At 42.7% G+C, this 17812-nt stretch overlaps 2 protein-coding genes across 2 annotated transcripts; both read left to right on the plus strand.

Moving 5' to 3' along the window:
- The first annotated feature begins 1560 nt into the window (after positions 1–1560).
- Positions 1561–6850, plus strand: LOC307089055 (bile acid-CoA:amino acid N-acyltransferase-like). Its single transcript, XM_079755147.1, has 10 exons — positions 1561–3268; positions 3441–3540; positions 3739–3929; positions 4026–4177; positions 4313–4432; positions 4513–4595; positions 4792–4879; positions 4960–5040; positions 5611–5752; positions 5919–6850. Exons 1-10 carry the CDS (start codon positions 3073–3075, stop codon positions 6047–6049), a joined length of 1284 nt encoding a protein of 427 aa, XP_079611273.1. The 5' UTR covers positions 1561–3072; the 3' UTR covers positions 6050–6850.
- A 2097-nt stretch (positions 6851–8947) lies between these two features.
- LOC307088602 (uncharacterized protein) lies at positions 8948–17624 on the plus strand. The gene is made up of 9 exons (XM_079754539.1): positions 8948–9050; positions 10107–10256; positions 10427–10498; positions 12778–12828; positions 13262–13404; positions 13671–13771; positions 13856–14013; positions 14785–15096; positions 16195–17624. Exons 1-9 carry the CDS (start codon positions 8960–8962, stop codon positions 16743–16745), a joined length of 1629 nt encoding a protein of 542 aa, XP_079610665.1. The 5' UTR covers positions 8948–8959; the 3' UTR covers positions 16746–17624.
- Positions 17625–17812: the final 188 nt, after the last annotated feature.

A 17812-nucleotide genomic window follows, 5' to 3' on the forward strand; every position in this document is an offset into this window, starting at 1 on the left:
ATAACGCTTATCGCCTCCGTTTTGTTTGGGTTAATAGGCAAGGGAACTTTATTTATAGCACTTTACATACATACACAAGGCAGACTCAAAGTGTTTCACATAGAAACATCGTCATAAAATAAGATAAATAATAAAATGGATAAGTAAATGAAAACAAAGGCAAAGTTATGAAATGCATTGTAGAAAGTGCAATGTATTTAAGATTTAGCAGAAAGCTAAAGCAAACAAAAGTCTTTTAGTCTGTTTTAAAGGTGGTCAGAGTTGGGGCGAGTTTTAAATCCTCAGGGAGTTTATTCCAGCTATTTGTTGCACAGCAACTAAATCCTGATTTCCCATGTTTCGTGTTTACTCTGGGGATAATTAATAGATTTGTCTCAGAGCATCTTAGTGGTCTAGAAGGTTTATGTAGTGGAAGCATATCAGTTATATGCTTTGGCCCTAACCATGGAGGGTGAGCAGCATGATTTTAAAATAAATCCTCTGACATAGGGAGCCAATGGAATGATTTAAGAATTGGTGTTATATGTTAAAATTGTTTGATCTTTGTTAGAACTCTAGCAACAGGGCTCTGAACAAGCCATAGTTGCCTTAGAGGTTTTTTTGGGAGACCTGTAAGGAGACCTTTTTCTTTAAGTCTTGGGTGTACATGAGCCCTTTAAGTCTTGCTACGTTTTTAAGGCTTTGAGGTTTTGAGGTCTGGCTTTGAGGTTTTCAGGGACAGAGAGTTTGTCCTCATTTAGTTGAAGGAAATTTTGACACATCCAGTTTTTTCTTGCTCGATGCACTGGCAGAGCAGATCTATGGGCCGATAATTTGATAATTTGTAATTTGGTGATAGCGATACATAGATTTGCGTGTCATTAGCATAGCCATGATGGTCAATAGTGTTACTTTGCATGATTTTCCTTAGTGGGAGCATGTAGGTGTTGAATAAAGAGGGTCCTAAGATCGAACCTTGTGGGACTCCACATGTCACGTTGGTTGGTTCTGATGCACAGTCCCAGATGGAAACAAAGCAGTTCCTATCTTTTAGGTAGGACCTAAACCAATCTAAGACTGTGCCTGAAAGCCCAACACAGTTTTCTAATCTGTCAAAGTATTTTATGGTGTACAGTGTTGAATGGAGCACTGATTTCTAGTAGCATGAGTATTGAGTCTATGTTAATAAATAGTTTATACCTTTAATAAGGGTGGTCTCGGTGCTGTGAAGAGGTCGAAATCCTGTTTTGAAGGTGTCATAGCAACCAGTTGATGCCAGGAAGTGATTAAGTTGTCTTTCTCAATTTTCCTGAATTTTATGAAGGATAGATTTGATATTGGTCTGTAGTTGTTAATATTAGAGTCATCTAGGCTCCTCTTTTTTAAAAGGGGTTTATTAACTGCAGTTTTCAAGGCTTTTAGGAAATTTCCTGATTGGAGAGTTGTTAACTATTTGCAATATGTCTATTGCTAGGCAGTCAAAAACATTCTTAAAGAGATTGGTAGGTCAATTATCAAAGCAACAGATAAAGATATGTAATGTCTCTGTCTGGCTGAGAAAATCAGGGTTACGATAAGCCTGGTCGCTACGATTGGAGGATGCAAGTGCTATGCTTGTGACGGCCTGCGCAGCCCATACCACATAACACAACACTGGCTTCAGTTCTAATTGATCAGTCACCTTCGAAATATGCTTCATTTTCACATACCATCACCCAACTGCCTTGGCACTCGATGCTGGAAGAATAGGAGTTAAAACAAGAGAGAACATCTTGAAAGAGGGAGAGAGTAACACTGTGAAGATTTTTTCCCCCTTTATTTAGTGCGTTATATAACTTTGTATCCATTTATAAGCTCTGCTAAGCTGCAAAGCTCAAATATCATGCCAGGGGGAGTCCTCTTTCCCACAAAAAAAACATCTCTCCTGAACTGCCTGAAACAGCATAAAATACTGCATAAAAGAAATGACGATTGAAAAAATGACATCCACACGTTTTATATTAAGGCGAGGCATCAAAATGTGTGTGGACTGTCACTCAAGTTCCTTGGCGCTATGTTTGACTTGAGCGGGACCAACTTTGGGACTGTTGAATGTTCTAACTGCTCAAATAAGAGGAAGTCAATAGACCAAACAACATGGCTGCCAGAGGCCAAAAATGGTCCAAACAAATTTGAAGGGGCAAAAAGGTGGGATTAACTTCTGTCAATCATCAAACTTGGTGTAGTTAAAGGCACATGGGGCAAGATCAATTTCTCCCAATTGTATCCAGATCTTGCAACAGGAGGCGCTAAAGCAATGAACAGAAAATGCTAACTTTGGACAGTGGTATTTTCTGAACCATGATAGCTAATTCCAATCAATCCAACCATTAAACGTTCTGTTCTATATGTCTGAACATCAAAGTATGTGTAACGCTTATTTGTGTTTCGCTCCAAGAGTCCTGTGTTTACACACCTCGAGGTATTGGATCAATACAGACAAAGAATTAAACACACAAAAAATATTGAAACATCACTAAAGACAAATACTGTGCTAGGTCTTGTGTGCACACTGGTAACAGTCCCATAGCTCACCCTCAGGACATGGAGACCTGTTCAGGAACTGTTAAGTGGGCTCATGAAGGCGTAGGCAATAAATGGGTCCTCAGGTGATCACTAACCAGTCACGGTGCAGACTCTTCGCACATAGTGGATTTAATCCTTGTGGAATAGATATATTGAAGGATCCGTGCATACCAGGTATAGTACATTCACTTAATAATTGTACTTAGCATTGTGTAGCATCTTATCCCAGATAGCGTTGTTGGATACGGGGAACAATTGTTAGTGCTTGGCACTTGGTTCTATGAACATCCTTACTGTACAGACGGAGATATATTGTTTATCTTTCTTTTGACAAATGTACTCATCGTAAATCGATTTGGATAAAAGCATCTGCTAAATGCAAATGTAGAACATAATCCATGAAATGGCTTGTGTTATTGTACAACCTAAAAACAACTAATTAGTGTTCCATTTGTTATCCAAATGTTTACACAATAACTTATTTGGACTGATCATTGTGACTTTTCTTTTCTGCTACAGAGATTATAAATGATGGCTGGGGCTGTCCACCCAATTCTCTCAGTTTGTCCCTCACGGGCATTCTTTACCGAGAAGTTCCGGGTGCTGGTGGAGAATCTGCCTCCTGGTCTCTCAGTCACTTTGCACTCTCTTCACTGCTCTGAGAAAGAAGAATATTGGGATGCGTTCGGACACTATGTCGCTGACAATAAAGGGACTGTTGATGGTAGATATTGTTCCGATGGCTATTTGACCTCAAGCATTACTTCAATTCAATTGCAGGGTTTACTGCCTGATGTTAAAATAATCAATGACGGTTCATTCATGTTCCCTCAACTAATGCACAACGATTGATGACATGTTTGCCATTCCAACTGGTATCTGGATTGACTCCACAGTTTCGAAAGATGCTAGTCTGGGGGGAACATACACAGGAAAGGAACAGATGGGTTTGCTGTGGAGTATGATCTCCGTTCCAGGATCTATGGAGTACACAGTGTAAGGTACTATCTCATCAGGTCTGATGAGGGTCAAAGCTTAACCCTGTGATGGTCCTCCTTGACACTTACGTTCTTTGACCTTCTCTTGTGATAATGGGGATGGGGTGGATTCTCTTCATACATTTAAAACATGTTGAAATACATTGCGAGTAAGGCAGGGTTCGTTTGAACACACGATTGTCCTCCTGTTCCTCAGTTTGTTAAGGGCTGACGTGGTGACACCACAGGAGGTGCTCATCTCGGTGTTTCAGGGCCACCTCTCTGCAGGCTTCAGGCAGAAGCCTCCCCTGGCCTCAGTGGTGGCCCAGAGGTGGTACATGGCACCGGGGCAGAAGAGGATCAGAGTGCAAGAGAAGGAGATTGACGGCATCCTCTTCATCCCTCCGGGTATGTTCCAATAGCCTCTTCCCCCCCAGTTCTGTGCAATCCTGAGGTGATCCGTTAGCCAAGCGTTCTCTGGACCTAAACTGTTGTACTCCCCAGGTCCTGGACCCTTTCCGGGAGTGATTGATTTGTGGGGCTATAGAGAGAATGCGTCAGAGTGCCGTCCCGCATTGCTTGCGTCTCAAGGTTTCGTAGCCTTTGTGGTCAACTACGTCATTCCTGGAAGAGAATTCACAATGGACTATTTTCTGGTCTGTGATGTTTTCGTCCGTCCCCACCTTGTTTCTGTCGATGGCTGTAGTTCCTCTCGGTCTTGTGCAGGTGTTGATCAGTGGATTTGTTATGGGATCTAATGGGAGTGTTCTGGGCCATCTTTGTCCGTACAGAGGGCGTTTGAATTTCTCCAGGAGCATCCCCTAGTGATCAGCAACAGAGTTGGACTCATTGGCATGTCTCAGGGTGCAGTCGTGGCTCTCAATATGGTGTGCCGCACCGAAGCTATCAGTGTAAGTACTTCCACGAACAAGGCGGATATGCGTTGTCTTCTTTCAACTGTACGATGTGTCCTAACCATTTTGTGTTCCAGCCTCGCTGTTGTGTCTCTGTCAGTGGCAGCCACTTATTGGTGGAAGAGTCGGTAGACAAAATGATGAACCATAACTTTAAAGTGTAAGTCTCGTTTTAGATGTTGATTGTTGTCGAAATTGATTGCTATCAAATGCCATAGAAATTCCAACGGCAAAACAGGATAAAAGTATGCTTTTCTAGATTGCTACAATAGTCGACTAATGCCTATTTACGTCCCTAATACAAATATGGATATTGCTTTATTGGAATCACATGATTAAATATCTTTTTCCATCAGGAAGAAACACACCATTCAGCGAAATGAGCAAAACCATTTAATAATACGCAACGCGACGCTACCTCTCCCAAATGATGCAACTATAAATGTAGGTACATGAATGCACATGCACATGCACGCACGCATACAAAATGCATTCAATAATATGGTTTGTCATATCTTTGCTAGATGGAAAATATAAATTGTCCACTGTTGCTGGTTGTTGGGGAAGACGATCTTAATTTCGCATCTGCAGAATGTGCTGAGATGGTAAGTGGACAGACTAGAGTCTTCATTTATTAAACAGGAAGTCGAATCGAGATCAAGATCTGGTTCAAAAGAGACCTGTATACAAATAAGCACATATACACAAGTTTGACAAGACGAGCACAACTGTCAATACAAACCGTGTATCCAAAGTTAAGCAGAAACGGATGAGCAGAAAGTTACATACATCGTACAGAGAAGCTGACTTAAAGTAAATGATCTGATGAGAGGGACTAAATCAGGGATTCTAAATGTTCTTGTATGCTGCATACTACTTAAAACCTGATTTGCCAAGCTCCGTTTTTATAAGTGGTCCATCGAGATTTTAAACCTATAAAATCCTTCTACCTACACATAATTTATTGATAATTGATTCAAATCCAACCATCATATCTGACTCTGTATATTGTACATACATTGTAGCTAGGTAAGGGAGGCTTGCTGACAGACCACACACTATGATATAAATGGTCTTAAACTGTTTTGTTTTTTGGGCTGGAACAAAACAGACATCTTTGTAAGAGATGCGGATTGGAACACAGGACTGAACAGAACCTCACATTTCCCTCACAGATGGCAAAGAGGATGCACAAGGCGGGCAAAGAGCACCTGTTGACCATACTGAGCTATCCAGGTGCTGGACACATCATCAATTTGCCCTATAACAACCTTATCCGGACCGCCTATTTCCGCTTTCCATTCTACGACCAGCAAGGTGAAAAATAGTTTGTAGTTAATTTAGAATGGTTAAAAATGTAGTTGTTAATTAGGGATTATTGGTAATGTGTGTGTGTGTGTGTGTGTGTGTGTGTGTGTGTGTGTGTGTGTGTGTGTGTGTGTGCGTGTGTGCGTGTGTGTGTGTGTGTGTGTGTGTGTTGCAGAAATGACAATGTGGGGAGGACACACAAAACCTCATGCATTTGCTGAGGAAGACAGTTGGGACAAGATCTTGATCTTCCTCAAGCAACATCTGTACACTGATCCTCAAAGTGTCCCCGATGCAGCGCTGTGAATGTACAGACAGCAGCTATGGCCTTTGGGGACAGTACGTCTGACCGAGACTACCAGGTTTTGCTGTGAATGTGTGATATTTCTTCTCCTAAAGTGTCGCAGATCTCAGGGGTGGGATGTGTTAAGTGTTCTTGTTCAGGTTGGGGATATGCTGGGCAAAGGACATAAATGGTCAGTAGTCAATCCACCCTCGGCCTATGTACGCTGAGAGGGGAAACATTGAAATAGGCAAAGGGTTAAACTATTTTAGTCCCCAAGGAGACAATGAAAGATGAGACAATCGATCTGAAAAAATAAATCTAACCAATGATTAGATGTATGGTGTAATATTTAGCTCCACTCCTTTCACAATCACAAATACAAAAGCTGCAGGGTACTTCACCAACTTCAAATTATTAGATTATTATCTCTAGACCAGCCTGTAGCCAATTATAATTTGTAGCTAAGTATATTCTGTAGCTGGGTATTTAATTTCTTATATGCTATTGTGTGTAATTATCTATATATTCTGTTATGTCTGGGTAATTATATATATTCTATTATGTCTGGGTATTTAAATAGTCAATATTTTTGTGAGGTCATGTTCCATAGGTGCATTCTTTATATGTATTTTATATTCTAGGTGATGGTTTTCTCTGTCCCCTGTCTCAGGTGTGGGGCATCGTGGGGGAGTTGTCTATAAGGGTTGGGGTTTATTCTGTTTGGGGTGGACAGCGAAGTGATGTTGAACGCCATCAGGGGGGTTGGGAGGTGGAGCCGGCTCCTGTGACGTGTTTCTGTATTATGTTCTTGTTCTCTTCTTCCTTAATAAATGTTCAACGTTGACTACGTAGTCGTTATGGAACTTAAAAGGAGAAACGAACGTGTATGTGCACATAATGTGTATGTACACACACACACAGGGGAGTGTGTGTATGTGTACATTTGCTCATCATTAGGGGTCAGAGCATGGAAGCTGCTTGGTCCCAGTAGTGGTTGTAGTAGTTGTTTACCAGTAGTGAAGCTTTTTTAATCATTCGTTCACCAGTAGTTAAGCTTTTTGAACCATAATACAGTATCCCCTAGTCTGTTTACCAGTAACTCCTCAGTAGTTACTGAATAACTGTCACTTAGGGCCCCAGTTAGGGCCCTGTTCATTCTTCATTCGTTACTCATTTATAACTCAGTAAGTACCCACGTTTTTGCGTACCTTAATGTAAAGTGTTACCCACACACACACACACACACACACACACACACACACACACACACACACACACACACACACACACACACACACACACACACACACACACACACACACACACACACACACACACACACACACACACACACACACACACACACAAACACACACACACACACGCACACACACACACGAGTGAATGATTGAGGTTCATAAAAGTGGTTTGTGCTACTACTGGAACAACCCACACTGCTTTTAGAGCACACACAATGTCTCTCTCTCTCTCTCTCACTCACTCACTCACTCACTCACTCACTCACTCACTCACTCACTCACTCACTCACTCACTCACTCACACACACACAATATGTCTCTCTCTCTCTTACACTCACTCACTCACTCAGTCACTCACACACACAAAAATGTATTGTAATGGGTCTCTATTGACTAGTCTCACCCCCACAACATTTAGGCATTAGTTCATTGCATAAGTCTTTACATGCAAAATGGTTGAACAAGTTGTCATAATATGTCAAGCATAGTTCTATACATTTCCATTCAACTTTTTTCTAAATCTGTCCTGAATTGGTAAATTGCTACCAGGTGATTCTTGACTTTCTCTAAAGAAGTGAAATGTGTGAAGTGTTAGATCAACCAACGATCAACCAGTTTACTGAAATAGCTCAAAGGTGCCTCTCATGAACCATAAACTGGCAAGTATATATAGCTGGAGCACAACACAATGTTACATTGTCTGACAATGGAAGGACAAGGAATTGGACGGGGTCAACAGCCAGAGAGAATAAGAAGAGGAAGAGGAGTGAGGCTGTGTGAGAACTAGAATGTGTGGCCCAAAAGACAGGAATGTCACGAGGTGTAGGAAGACTGCACTGTAATTCCTACAGCAATGAATGTACAGTTTACCCTAAGGAGATTGTCCTATGTTCATATTGCTAGCAATGACATGGTCGTCAACAAATTAAAGTACAAACAGTCAAAGCGTAAATGTGAATCTTGTCCAGTCCTTTGCAAGCAATCTCCCACATACACTAAGGTGTAACTTACAATGTACAATAACTGTCTTCTAAACTTTAGCCATATTTAACATCAGAATATCCCTGCAGAGTACACCGTTATATTGACAACATCACTAAACAATTTAGTCTTATCCGTACACAATGACACAAGGACTTATCATTCTGATGGCACTAACATGTTCATTGACACAGATATTTACTTTTGAGAGATGAACTAAGGATTTTGAGCAAGGGACTGGCTTTTGCAGGTAATCCATGGTGTTTTGCTATTTGTACGAATTGTTTTGAGAAATGCATTTACTGTTTTGCAAATGTTGAGGATGATTTGAGAAATGTACCAAAGCGACTGAGAAAAACTGTAAGTTGTATTAAAATATGAATACAAATCTGTTGTGGACTCTGAGACATGTCCACTACGCTATCTGCTATATTATACCAATGTATGTTGTATTTTTATATTCAATAAAAAATAATCTTGTGTGTGTGTTTGTGTTGCATCCGTGAGTCTGTGTATCAAATGAAGACATCTGATAAGAGTAGAAGAAAAACTGTCACTTCCTGACAATGATGATATCAGATTGCAGGCTGATGATTGGTCAGAACTAAAACATGTGACGTGTTTTTTCCAGCTGATATAGCAGAGCTGACTCCTGAGAGCAGAAGGATTGGAAGCTGTCAGGGAGGAACCATGGTCACCATCTCTGAACCGGACCCTGGACTCTCTGAGGAACCTGAGCGCATGTCTTTGGACCGGAGGGAGACCAGGAAGAGAAGATTTGGTAGGTGCCCTTTTGAGAGGATTTAAAATAAATAATCCAGCCAAAAAAATGTTTTCATCTGCATACATTTACAATGTACTTTTAGAAAATGTTTTTAGCCTAAGGGACCAACCTGATGAACTAGCCACCGTAGACAGATTTATTCTCCTAAATAACGACGTGTGTGTGTTTGAGACAAAAAGCTCACATTAACCTTACTTGACGTGTGATTACGTCCATGAGTTACGGACTATTGATAGGCATCTCAAGTAGTTGTGTGTTTCATGATATATGTTCGTTATACGTGGAACAGAGTACAGAGTAACTTTAGGGAGCAGAACACAAGTTTAGTTTTTTCATTACTTATTATTAATGGTAGTGCAACGTGACATTAGAGTGACAATGGTTTATTTAATCAACAATTTTGTGTTTTAATAATGGCTGCTCATTTAACTGAAGTGATATCAGGTGTACTTATGAATTTAACATAATTAGATAAAGTTTGTCATTAATATGAACATATCTCAAATCATCCCACAATACTTATAAAAAAAACATATTTTCTGCGTGGGCCAATGTGAAAGACCCTGGTGACACGCAGGCCACATGTTGTCCCCCCTCGATTACTGTGTGTGTACGTATGTATTTCTGTGTGTATTACTGTATAACTATGTGTGCGTAGATGTCAATAATGAGGGAATAATAACATGCATGCTAGAGACCAGTACTTGCTCTGCTTAAGTGTGTTCTAAACTCAACACGAGAGCCACAGTACCAGTCATCACTTACTGAGGTGTTCTCAGTGGATGTCTTCAGGTGTTTCTTCAAGACGGGTGGGGGATTCTGCAGACCGTAGGGAGTCTGGACTGTGAATGACAGCCACGCAGTATGAATATATCTGTGTGTACATTACTCTGTGTGTCCGTGTGTGTGTGTGTGCTTGAGTGCGTCCCTGAGTCTGTGTGGCAAATGAAGGCATCTGATAAGAGTAGAAGAAAAACATTTCCTGACACTGATGGTATCAGACTGCACTCTGATAATTGGTCAGAATTAAAACACGTGACGTCGTTTTTTCAGCTGATAGAGCAAAGAAGAAGGCTAAGTTCCGAAGCCGTGGAAGCCGTCAGAGAGTAACCATGGTCACCATCTCTGAACCGGACCCCGGACTCTCTGAGGAACCTGAGGAAACGTCTTTGGACCGGGAGGAGACCAGGAAGAGGAGATTTGGTAGATGCCCCTTTTTAGAGAATTTAAAAGAAATAACCCAGTCCAAAAAAATGATACAAAAAGTATGTTTTCCTCGAAATACATTTAAGATTTATGTTTAGAAAACCTTTAGCCAAAGTGACCGTGTGTGTGTGTGTGTGTGTGTGTGTGTGTGTCCTACTCCTGAACAGCTCTATGGTTTCACATCACTGTCATTGTGAGCATCGGACTGCTGAGTATTCTCCTCATCTCCCTGCGCTTCAGTGAGTCTAAATCATATCATCCTGAATATAATTACAATACATTTATATCATATTAATGATTGTAATAACAGCAATGATAATGATAAATATTGTTTTTGTTAAGCAGCCTGCAGCTCACACACACACACACACAGCACGCGCGAACGCACACACTGCACGCACGCACACACACACACTGCACACACGCGTGCGCAGACGTTTCAAGACAAAGGCAGCGCAGGACACCGCATACACACACACCACGCACACACATGCACACACGCACGCACACACATGCACACGCATACACACACTGCACACACGCGGATGCAGACGTTTCAAGACAACGGCAAGATCGAGAGAGCCCCGCCATCGACACACGCTCCCAGCTGAGACATTATGTCTATAATGGACTACACTTTTTCGCAAAACTTTCTTTATTTTATAAATATTACCCACCTCCTTGAGCATCCTGCAACGTCTTGTGATATTGATATCCCCCCCTCCCCCTTTCCGTCTGTTTTAACTCTCCCAGGTAAGATGTTCTGCCTATGGACTGTAGAAATTGATAAAAGAAGTGAAGAGACAATTTCTCACATCAACAATGCAACGGCAGGTCGTTTATTTTATCATATAAAGACAGTTAAATTCAAACATCGCGCCGACCGGCAGATAACACATGAGTCGCACGATCTTAAAGAGACAGCTTCCCTATAACACAGAACGAAAGCATGTCACTAACACAGTATGGTGAATTATGTCTATAGAGTCCACCACAAGACTACACTTTGTGTATGTAACATTACATACAAAACGTGTAAAAAAGTGAATATTACTCCCCTCCTTGAGCCTCCCGAAATGTCTTTACACTTTGTTGCTCCCGAAATGTCGGGCGAAATGTCTTGCGATATTGATATCCCTCCCTCCCCCCTGCCAACGATTTTAGTTCTTTTATTTTTCTTATGTTTTGTGTGTAGGCTATGTGTGACTGTAGGCTACTGCTGCCTGTCTTGGCCAGATCACTTGAAGAGACTTTTGTTCTCAATGACGCATTCTTCTGTCAATTAAAAAAAAACACATCTTTAACTCTCACGTCAGGTAGCCAATGTACAATCTGCAATCTTGCCCCCCCCCACCCTCGCCCTCCCCCACACAAGCCCGTGCTTTAGTTCACTACAGTTAGGTAGGTTGCTGCCTTAGCTGTTGTTACATGAACACAAGTATCATCTATTGAACAATAACCCCTGTAACCCGAGTTAGCTGAACATTATATGGTCCCGTCCTTCCACTCCCTCTTTTCTCACCCTGTTTCAGCAAGAAATCAACTGCATTTGTCCCAGTGTTTGTTATATGGGAAATTAAGCAATAAAATACACTCTCCTTCTCCGGTGACACAGACGTTCGCGACGCCTTTCTTCTTCGTCTTTTCTTCAATATGTCTCTAACTCGTGCTCCAATCTTTCATTGATCGATGCTTCGGATGTTGTGAATGCAACGGAATATATGATGCATCGTTGCAGCAACATTTAAGATGATCACGATGAGTTCTGCCCGGTCGGCCTCCGGTCAAACCAAAACAAACTTCAGTGTCAGCGGCCGCACTTATCTCGCCTCTTGCAAACTTAGGCCGTACTTCATATCCCGCCCCTTGCAAGCCCACCCCCCTTGATTCTACTGATGTCTGAACGACATCGATGTCCGCATATAAAGCATCAAGTGTGAATCACCCTCAGGGTCGAATCTTCTGATATACAAATGCGGCGAACTTAAAATTGTTACACCTGCTTCATAAAGTAAGGAGAAAATTATTATGCTTGCTTCATTACGCAATAGGTGAACCAATATGTTATAAGTTGTAACATTATAGGCAAAATGTTATTTTATTATGCGCTCAGAAATTTGATACATTACCGACCGGGGTTTCCACATTATTGCTATGGGTTTAAGTACAACTAGAGGTTGAGCGCACGCAACGCGCGCACGGAAACTCTAGTTGTAATAATAGCAATTATAATGATCATTATTGTTTTTGTTAGAATTCGTGTTAATAATATGTAATTTCTAACAATAGCAACGATAATGATATTGATAATTATAGTTATTGCTATTTGAATTAGTATTAATATTATGGACTTTGTGTAACCCCTTCCTGGCGCTGGAAGTGTAATTATTATTTAAGGTTACTATATAAATGTTGGGGTTACATTTGTGTTTGGTTGGCTGTGGGTCCTGTGATGTTTAGAGACGATGTCGTTCTGTTTTACAGCTCGTATCTTCTGTACTCCTCTGTCCTGTACTAGACTCACCGTCACCCTGGAGGGAGGGGAGAGAGCACTTACTGGGTGAACTCGGTGAGGGTTTTATCCAAGTTATTAAATCAAACACGTTAGTAACATTTATTTCAAAAACACCCTCTGCTTTTGTGATTTTATGTTTGAACATCCCCTCTTCATTATAACTTCAGGCTAACAGAGCATACCACAAAATAAAATAAATTAAGGATGTCTTCTGGCAGCATGGTGGTACTGCAGGTGTTGTTAGTCTCCTCTTCAATAGCTCTTTGCTCTGCGCTCCATTAAGCTGGGTTTACAATTATAAGGCACTTCAACAAACATAGACCGATTTCTATCGCGGCCTACTAAGGTCAGGTTTCTATTGTCGTCTATTAAGGTCATGCCTCTTTTGTGGTCGGTTAAGGTCAGGTCTCAGGCTTGTGTGTCCGTAACGAAGACAGTAAGATAAGCAGTTCTGTGTTTGTTCAGGATTTTCTTTTACATTCAACAGATGAATTTTCCCTTCATGGCTGGATGTTTCACGAACAGAGTGTCTACCTTATTTCTACTACTAAGAAGAGCTGGACGGCCAGTAGAGAAGACTGTCTGCAGAGAAAGGCAGACCTGGTGGTCATCAACAGCAGAGAAGAACAGGTGTGTGTGTGTGTGTGTGTGTGTGTGTGTGTGTGTGTGTGTGTGTGTGTGTGTGTGTGTGTGTGTGTGTGTGTGTGTGAGTGAGTGACATTGTGTGAGAGAGAGAGACATTGTGTGAGTGTCAGTGAGTGTGAGAAAGAGAGAGAGACTGTGTGTGTGTGTGTGAGTGTGACTGTGTGACTGAGTGTGTGTGTGTGTGTGTGTGTGTGTGTGTGTGTGTTCATCTGTGTTGTCATAACAACAGATGCTATTACCTTTGGAAACAGGGGTTTGTCAGCAGATTGATGGGTCCTTCCTGGCTTGGACTGAGTGATCGAGAGACAGAGGGGACCTTCAAGTGGGTGGATGGTACCCCCATGACCTCAAGGTAAGGCTGAAGACTCTATTCAGCAGCATCTCTTCTCTGAGAGTGACAGAGTGACCTCCTCTGTCTCCTCCTCGTGGTTCTCAGTTGGAGACACGGTAAACCACGCGATGACGGCGGAGCAAGAGACTGTGTCGTAGCAGGGGAGGACGGCTGGTCCGAAGAACCGTGTGACAGACTGCACCACTGGATCTGTGAGAAGGTCCTACGCCTGGATCATCTGGAGGCTGAGCGGAACAAAGAGGGTCCGCAGACTTTGTTTGTGTTCATGAGTGGAGACGCATGAACGGTTCCTCCTTTCTGTTCTCTGTGCCGTGGATACAGTAAATATACTCTTTAAGAGTTGAAAGGTGTTTGGTTGTGTTTAGGTCTACTAAGGTAAGGGTTCTATTGTGGTCTACTGAGGTCATGTTTCTATTGTGGTCTACTAAGGTCATGTCTATTACGGTCTACTAAAGCCATGTCTCTATTGTGGTCTACTAAAGCCATGTCTCTATTGTGGTCTACTAAAGCCATGTCTCTATTATGGTCTACTAAGGCCATGTCTCTATTGTGGTCTACTAAGGCCATGTCTCTATTGTGGTCTACTAAGGCCATGTCTCTATTGTGGTCTACTGAGGTCATGTTTCTATTGTGGTCTACTAAGGCCATGTCTCTATTGTGGTCTACTGAGGTCATGTTTCTATTGTGGTCTCATCAGGTCAGGTCACAAGGGTCAACCCTTTCTGGGTTCACTTGCACTAGTTTCTATTTGAGCTGCTGAACGGTTTTGCGTTCTTCTCTGCAAGCTCCGCCCCCGACTCGTTAATCTCTGCGCTGGAGTGACTTCCCCTCCCTGGGAGATCTTTGTAGACACTGCTGTGACTTTGTAGACACTGCAGGCGAGAATACTGGGGGTGAATCCCCTGGGTCGCCCTCTAGTGGACAGGTGTTAGGACAGAGTGAAGGGAGTGTCTGACGCTGCATCTCTAGATCCGTGTTGCAAACGTTCACTCCTCTCCTCCTGCTTTCTTCAGGTTCAGTGATGCCCACGGAGGAGGAGGAGGAGGCCCCCAGCATCACAGAGTTCCACTCCTCTACATACGTGTTGCCCGTGGGCCAAACGGCCCGCTATACCTGCCACACCGGCGGCACGCCGGAGCCCACAGTAGAGTGGCTCCACAACGGCAGGCCCCTGGAGAGGGACGGCACAGACGACCAATCAGAGGCCTGGGTGGAGAGGGGCTTCCTCTTCGTCAGAGGGGTGGGGTATGGCGTGAACACGGTCTGCTGCATGGCGACCAACAGCGCTGGAACGGCCAATCACACCGCTGAGCTGCTTGTCTTTGGTAAGTTCTGGATCCAAGGAGAGATGTTTGTTGTTTGTTGTTAATAACATTGTTGTTGATATATTCATAGCATTGTTGTTGATATATTCATAGCATTGTTGTTGATATATTCAGAACATTGTTGTTGATTTATTCAGAACATTGTTGTTGATATATTCATAGCATTGTTGTTGATTTATTCATAGCATTGTTGTTGATATATTCAGAACATTGTTGTTGATGTTTTCATAACGTTGTTGTTGAGGTGTGTGTATATATATATATATATATGTGTGTATATATATATATATGTGTGTGTGTGTGTGTGTGTGTGTGTCACTATATGTTTAGATGTGTACTTTTTTTTGTAGTCACTTGTGTCATCCCCTGCTTTACCTAAAACGTAGCGAACCCAAAACTGTGATATGAACCGAACCACGAACTCTGTGAACCGTTTCCTAGTTTTTGTGGATGTCATGGCCTGAAAGAAGTGTTTTTTAAGTCCATTGACGTTTAGCTACTACCGGAAGCAGATAACCAGCCACGTATGTTGTCCAATTGAACCTAGCCTCAAACCACGGACTCGTTCTCGAAAACAAAACAAACTATCACTCAGACGTGCAAACTTTACATTTACATTTACATTTAGGCGCTTTTATCCAAAGCGACTTACAAGAAGTGCATTTGTTACAATAAGTACATTTGTCATAAGAAGTAAAACAAGTGTAAGGAAAGCGAAATAGCACAGGAATAGGAACTAGAAATCGTACAATCATTGAAGAAATTGTACTTGTACTACCATTACACTCTTATGTGTGTGTATATTAGTATGTTTGTTTATGTATGTTTATGTATGTGTACATATTTAAACATATGTTTACGTATGTGTACGTATGTTTATGTATGTGTACATAATATTTGTTTGCATGTTTGAAGAAGAGAGAGCGACCAAAATAAGAGTCTGAAAGAGAATAAAAAGAAGAACACAGGAGAACAGTACAAGTGATGACAATGATGATGATGATGATGACGATGATGATGACGAGGATGGTGACGATGACGAGGATGGTGACGATGAAGAATGATTCAGCAGCTCATCATGTCTTGTTCTCCCGTCAGATGCCTGTGAACTCACACTGGACCCCAACACGGCCTACAGACGACTCTCTCTGTCTGAGGACAACAGAAAGGTGACGGGGGTTGAAGAGGACCAGTCGTATCCGGATCACCCAGAGAGATTTGACTCCCAGTACCAGGTGTTGGGTAGAGAGGCTCTGACTGGCCGCTGTTACTGGGAGGTAGAGAGGAAAGGAGTTGTTCATATAGGAGTGACATACAGAGGAATCACAAGGAGAGGAGGGGGTGCTGACAGCGGGCTTGGACTGAACAACAAGTCCTGGAGGTTTGATTTTTTTAATAATATTTACTTTTTCTCCTACAACGGTATTGGACAAGCCCTACCTCTGCGCCCCGCTGGCTCCACCAGAGTAGGAGTGTATCTGGACCGGCCTGCTGGCTCTCTGTCCTTCTACAGAGTGTCCCCAGGTGGAGGAGGGTCCTCAGACACACTGACACACCTCCACACCTTCCAGGCCTCCTTCACCCAGGAGGACCTCCTCCCGGGGTTTGCGGTATTTCACGGTGAATCAGCGACTTTGTGTCGGTTGTAGAAAAAAAAAAACGGGCGGATGCGCACGCGCACACAAACACACACACATACACATACACCGACACACACAGAACACGCACACGCACACGCAAAAAACACACACACACACACACACACTAGTTAGAGGATGAGTATCTTTTGACAAAGGGGCTTTGGAGGCCTGAGAGGACTGATGACTCTGTGTCTCTGTGGCAGTTGTAGTCGGTCGCTCCCTCTCTTTCTCTCTCCATCCTTCTCGCTCTCTTTCTCTCTCTCTTTCTTTCTCTTTCACGCTGTCTGTCTCTCTTTGTTTCTCTCTATCTATCTCTCAATTTCTCTCTCTCTCTCTCCCTCTCTCGCTCTTTCCCTCTCTTTTCTTTCTCTCTCACCGTGTGTCTCTCTCTCTGTCTCTCTCTCTCTCTCTCTCTCTCTCTTTCTTTCCCTCACTCTCTTCTGGAAAGTATAGCATGATAAATCATGAAAAGACTTTTAAGATCTCATAATGTCATCATTTTTGTCATAATCCTGAATAACACCTAATTAACTAATAACCAAGAGGTCTGTGGGATAATGTTGCATGTTGTAAATTACTTTAAAATGAATCTTGATGTTTTGTGTGTGCGTGTGTGTGTGTGTGTGTGTGTGCGTGTGTGTTCGGTGTGTGTGCGTGTGTTCGGTGTGTGTGTGCATGTGTGTTCGGTGTGTGTGTGTGTGTGTGCGTGTGTTCGGTGTGTGTGTGTGTGCGTGTGTGTTCGGTGTGTGTGCGTGTGCGTGTGTGTGTGTGTCTGTGTGTGTGTGTGTGTGTCTGTGTGTGTGTGTGTGTATGTGCGTGTGTTCGGTGTGTGTGTGTGTGTGTGTGTGTGTTTGTGTGTGTGTCTATGTAAGTTCATTCGTGAGTGTGTCTAGCCTCGTAGACGGGTGGGGGGGGGGGTCTCACTCTTCTCAGCGGGGGTGTGGAGGACCTCCAACCAGCGGGCCTTCGCCCTGAGGGCCCTGGCCTTTGCCCGGGCCCTCAGGGTGAGGGCCCCACACAGGGGAGCAGGCCCCCCCGCTCCCCTGTGTGGTTACCGTCTGGAAGTCCTCCAGGCC

The sequence above is a fragment of the Pollachius pollachius genome (assembly GCF_949987615.1).
Source record: "Pollachius pollachius genome assembly, chromosome: 17".
NCBI classification, from domain to species: domain Eukaryota; kingdom Metazoa; phylum Chordata; class Actinopteri; order Gadiformes; family Gadidae; genus Pollachius; species Pollachius pollachius.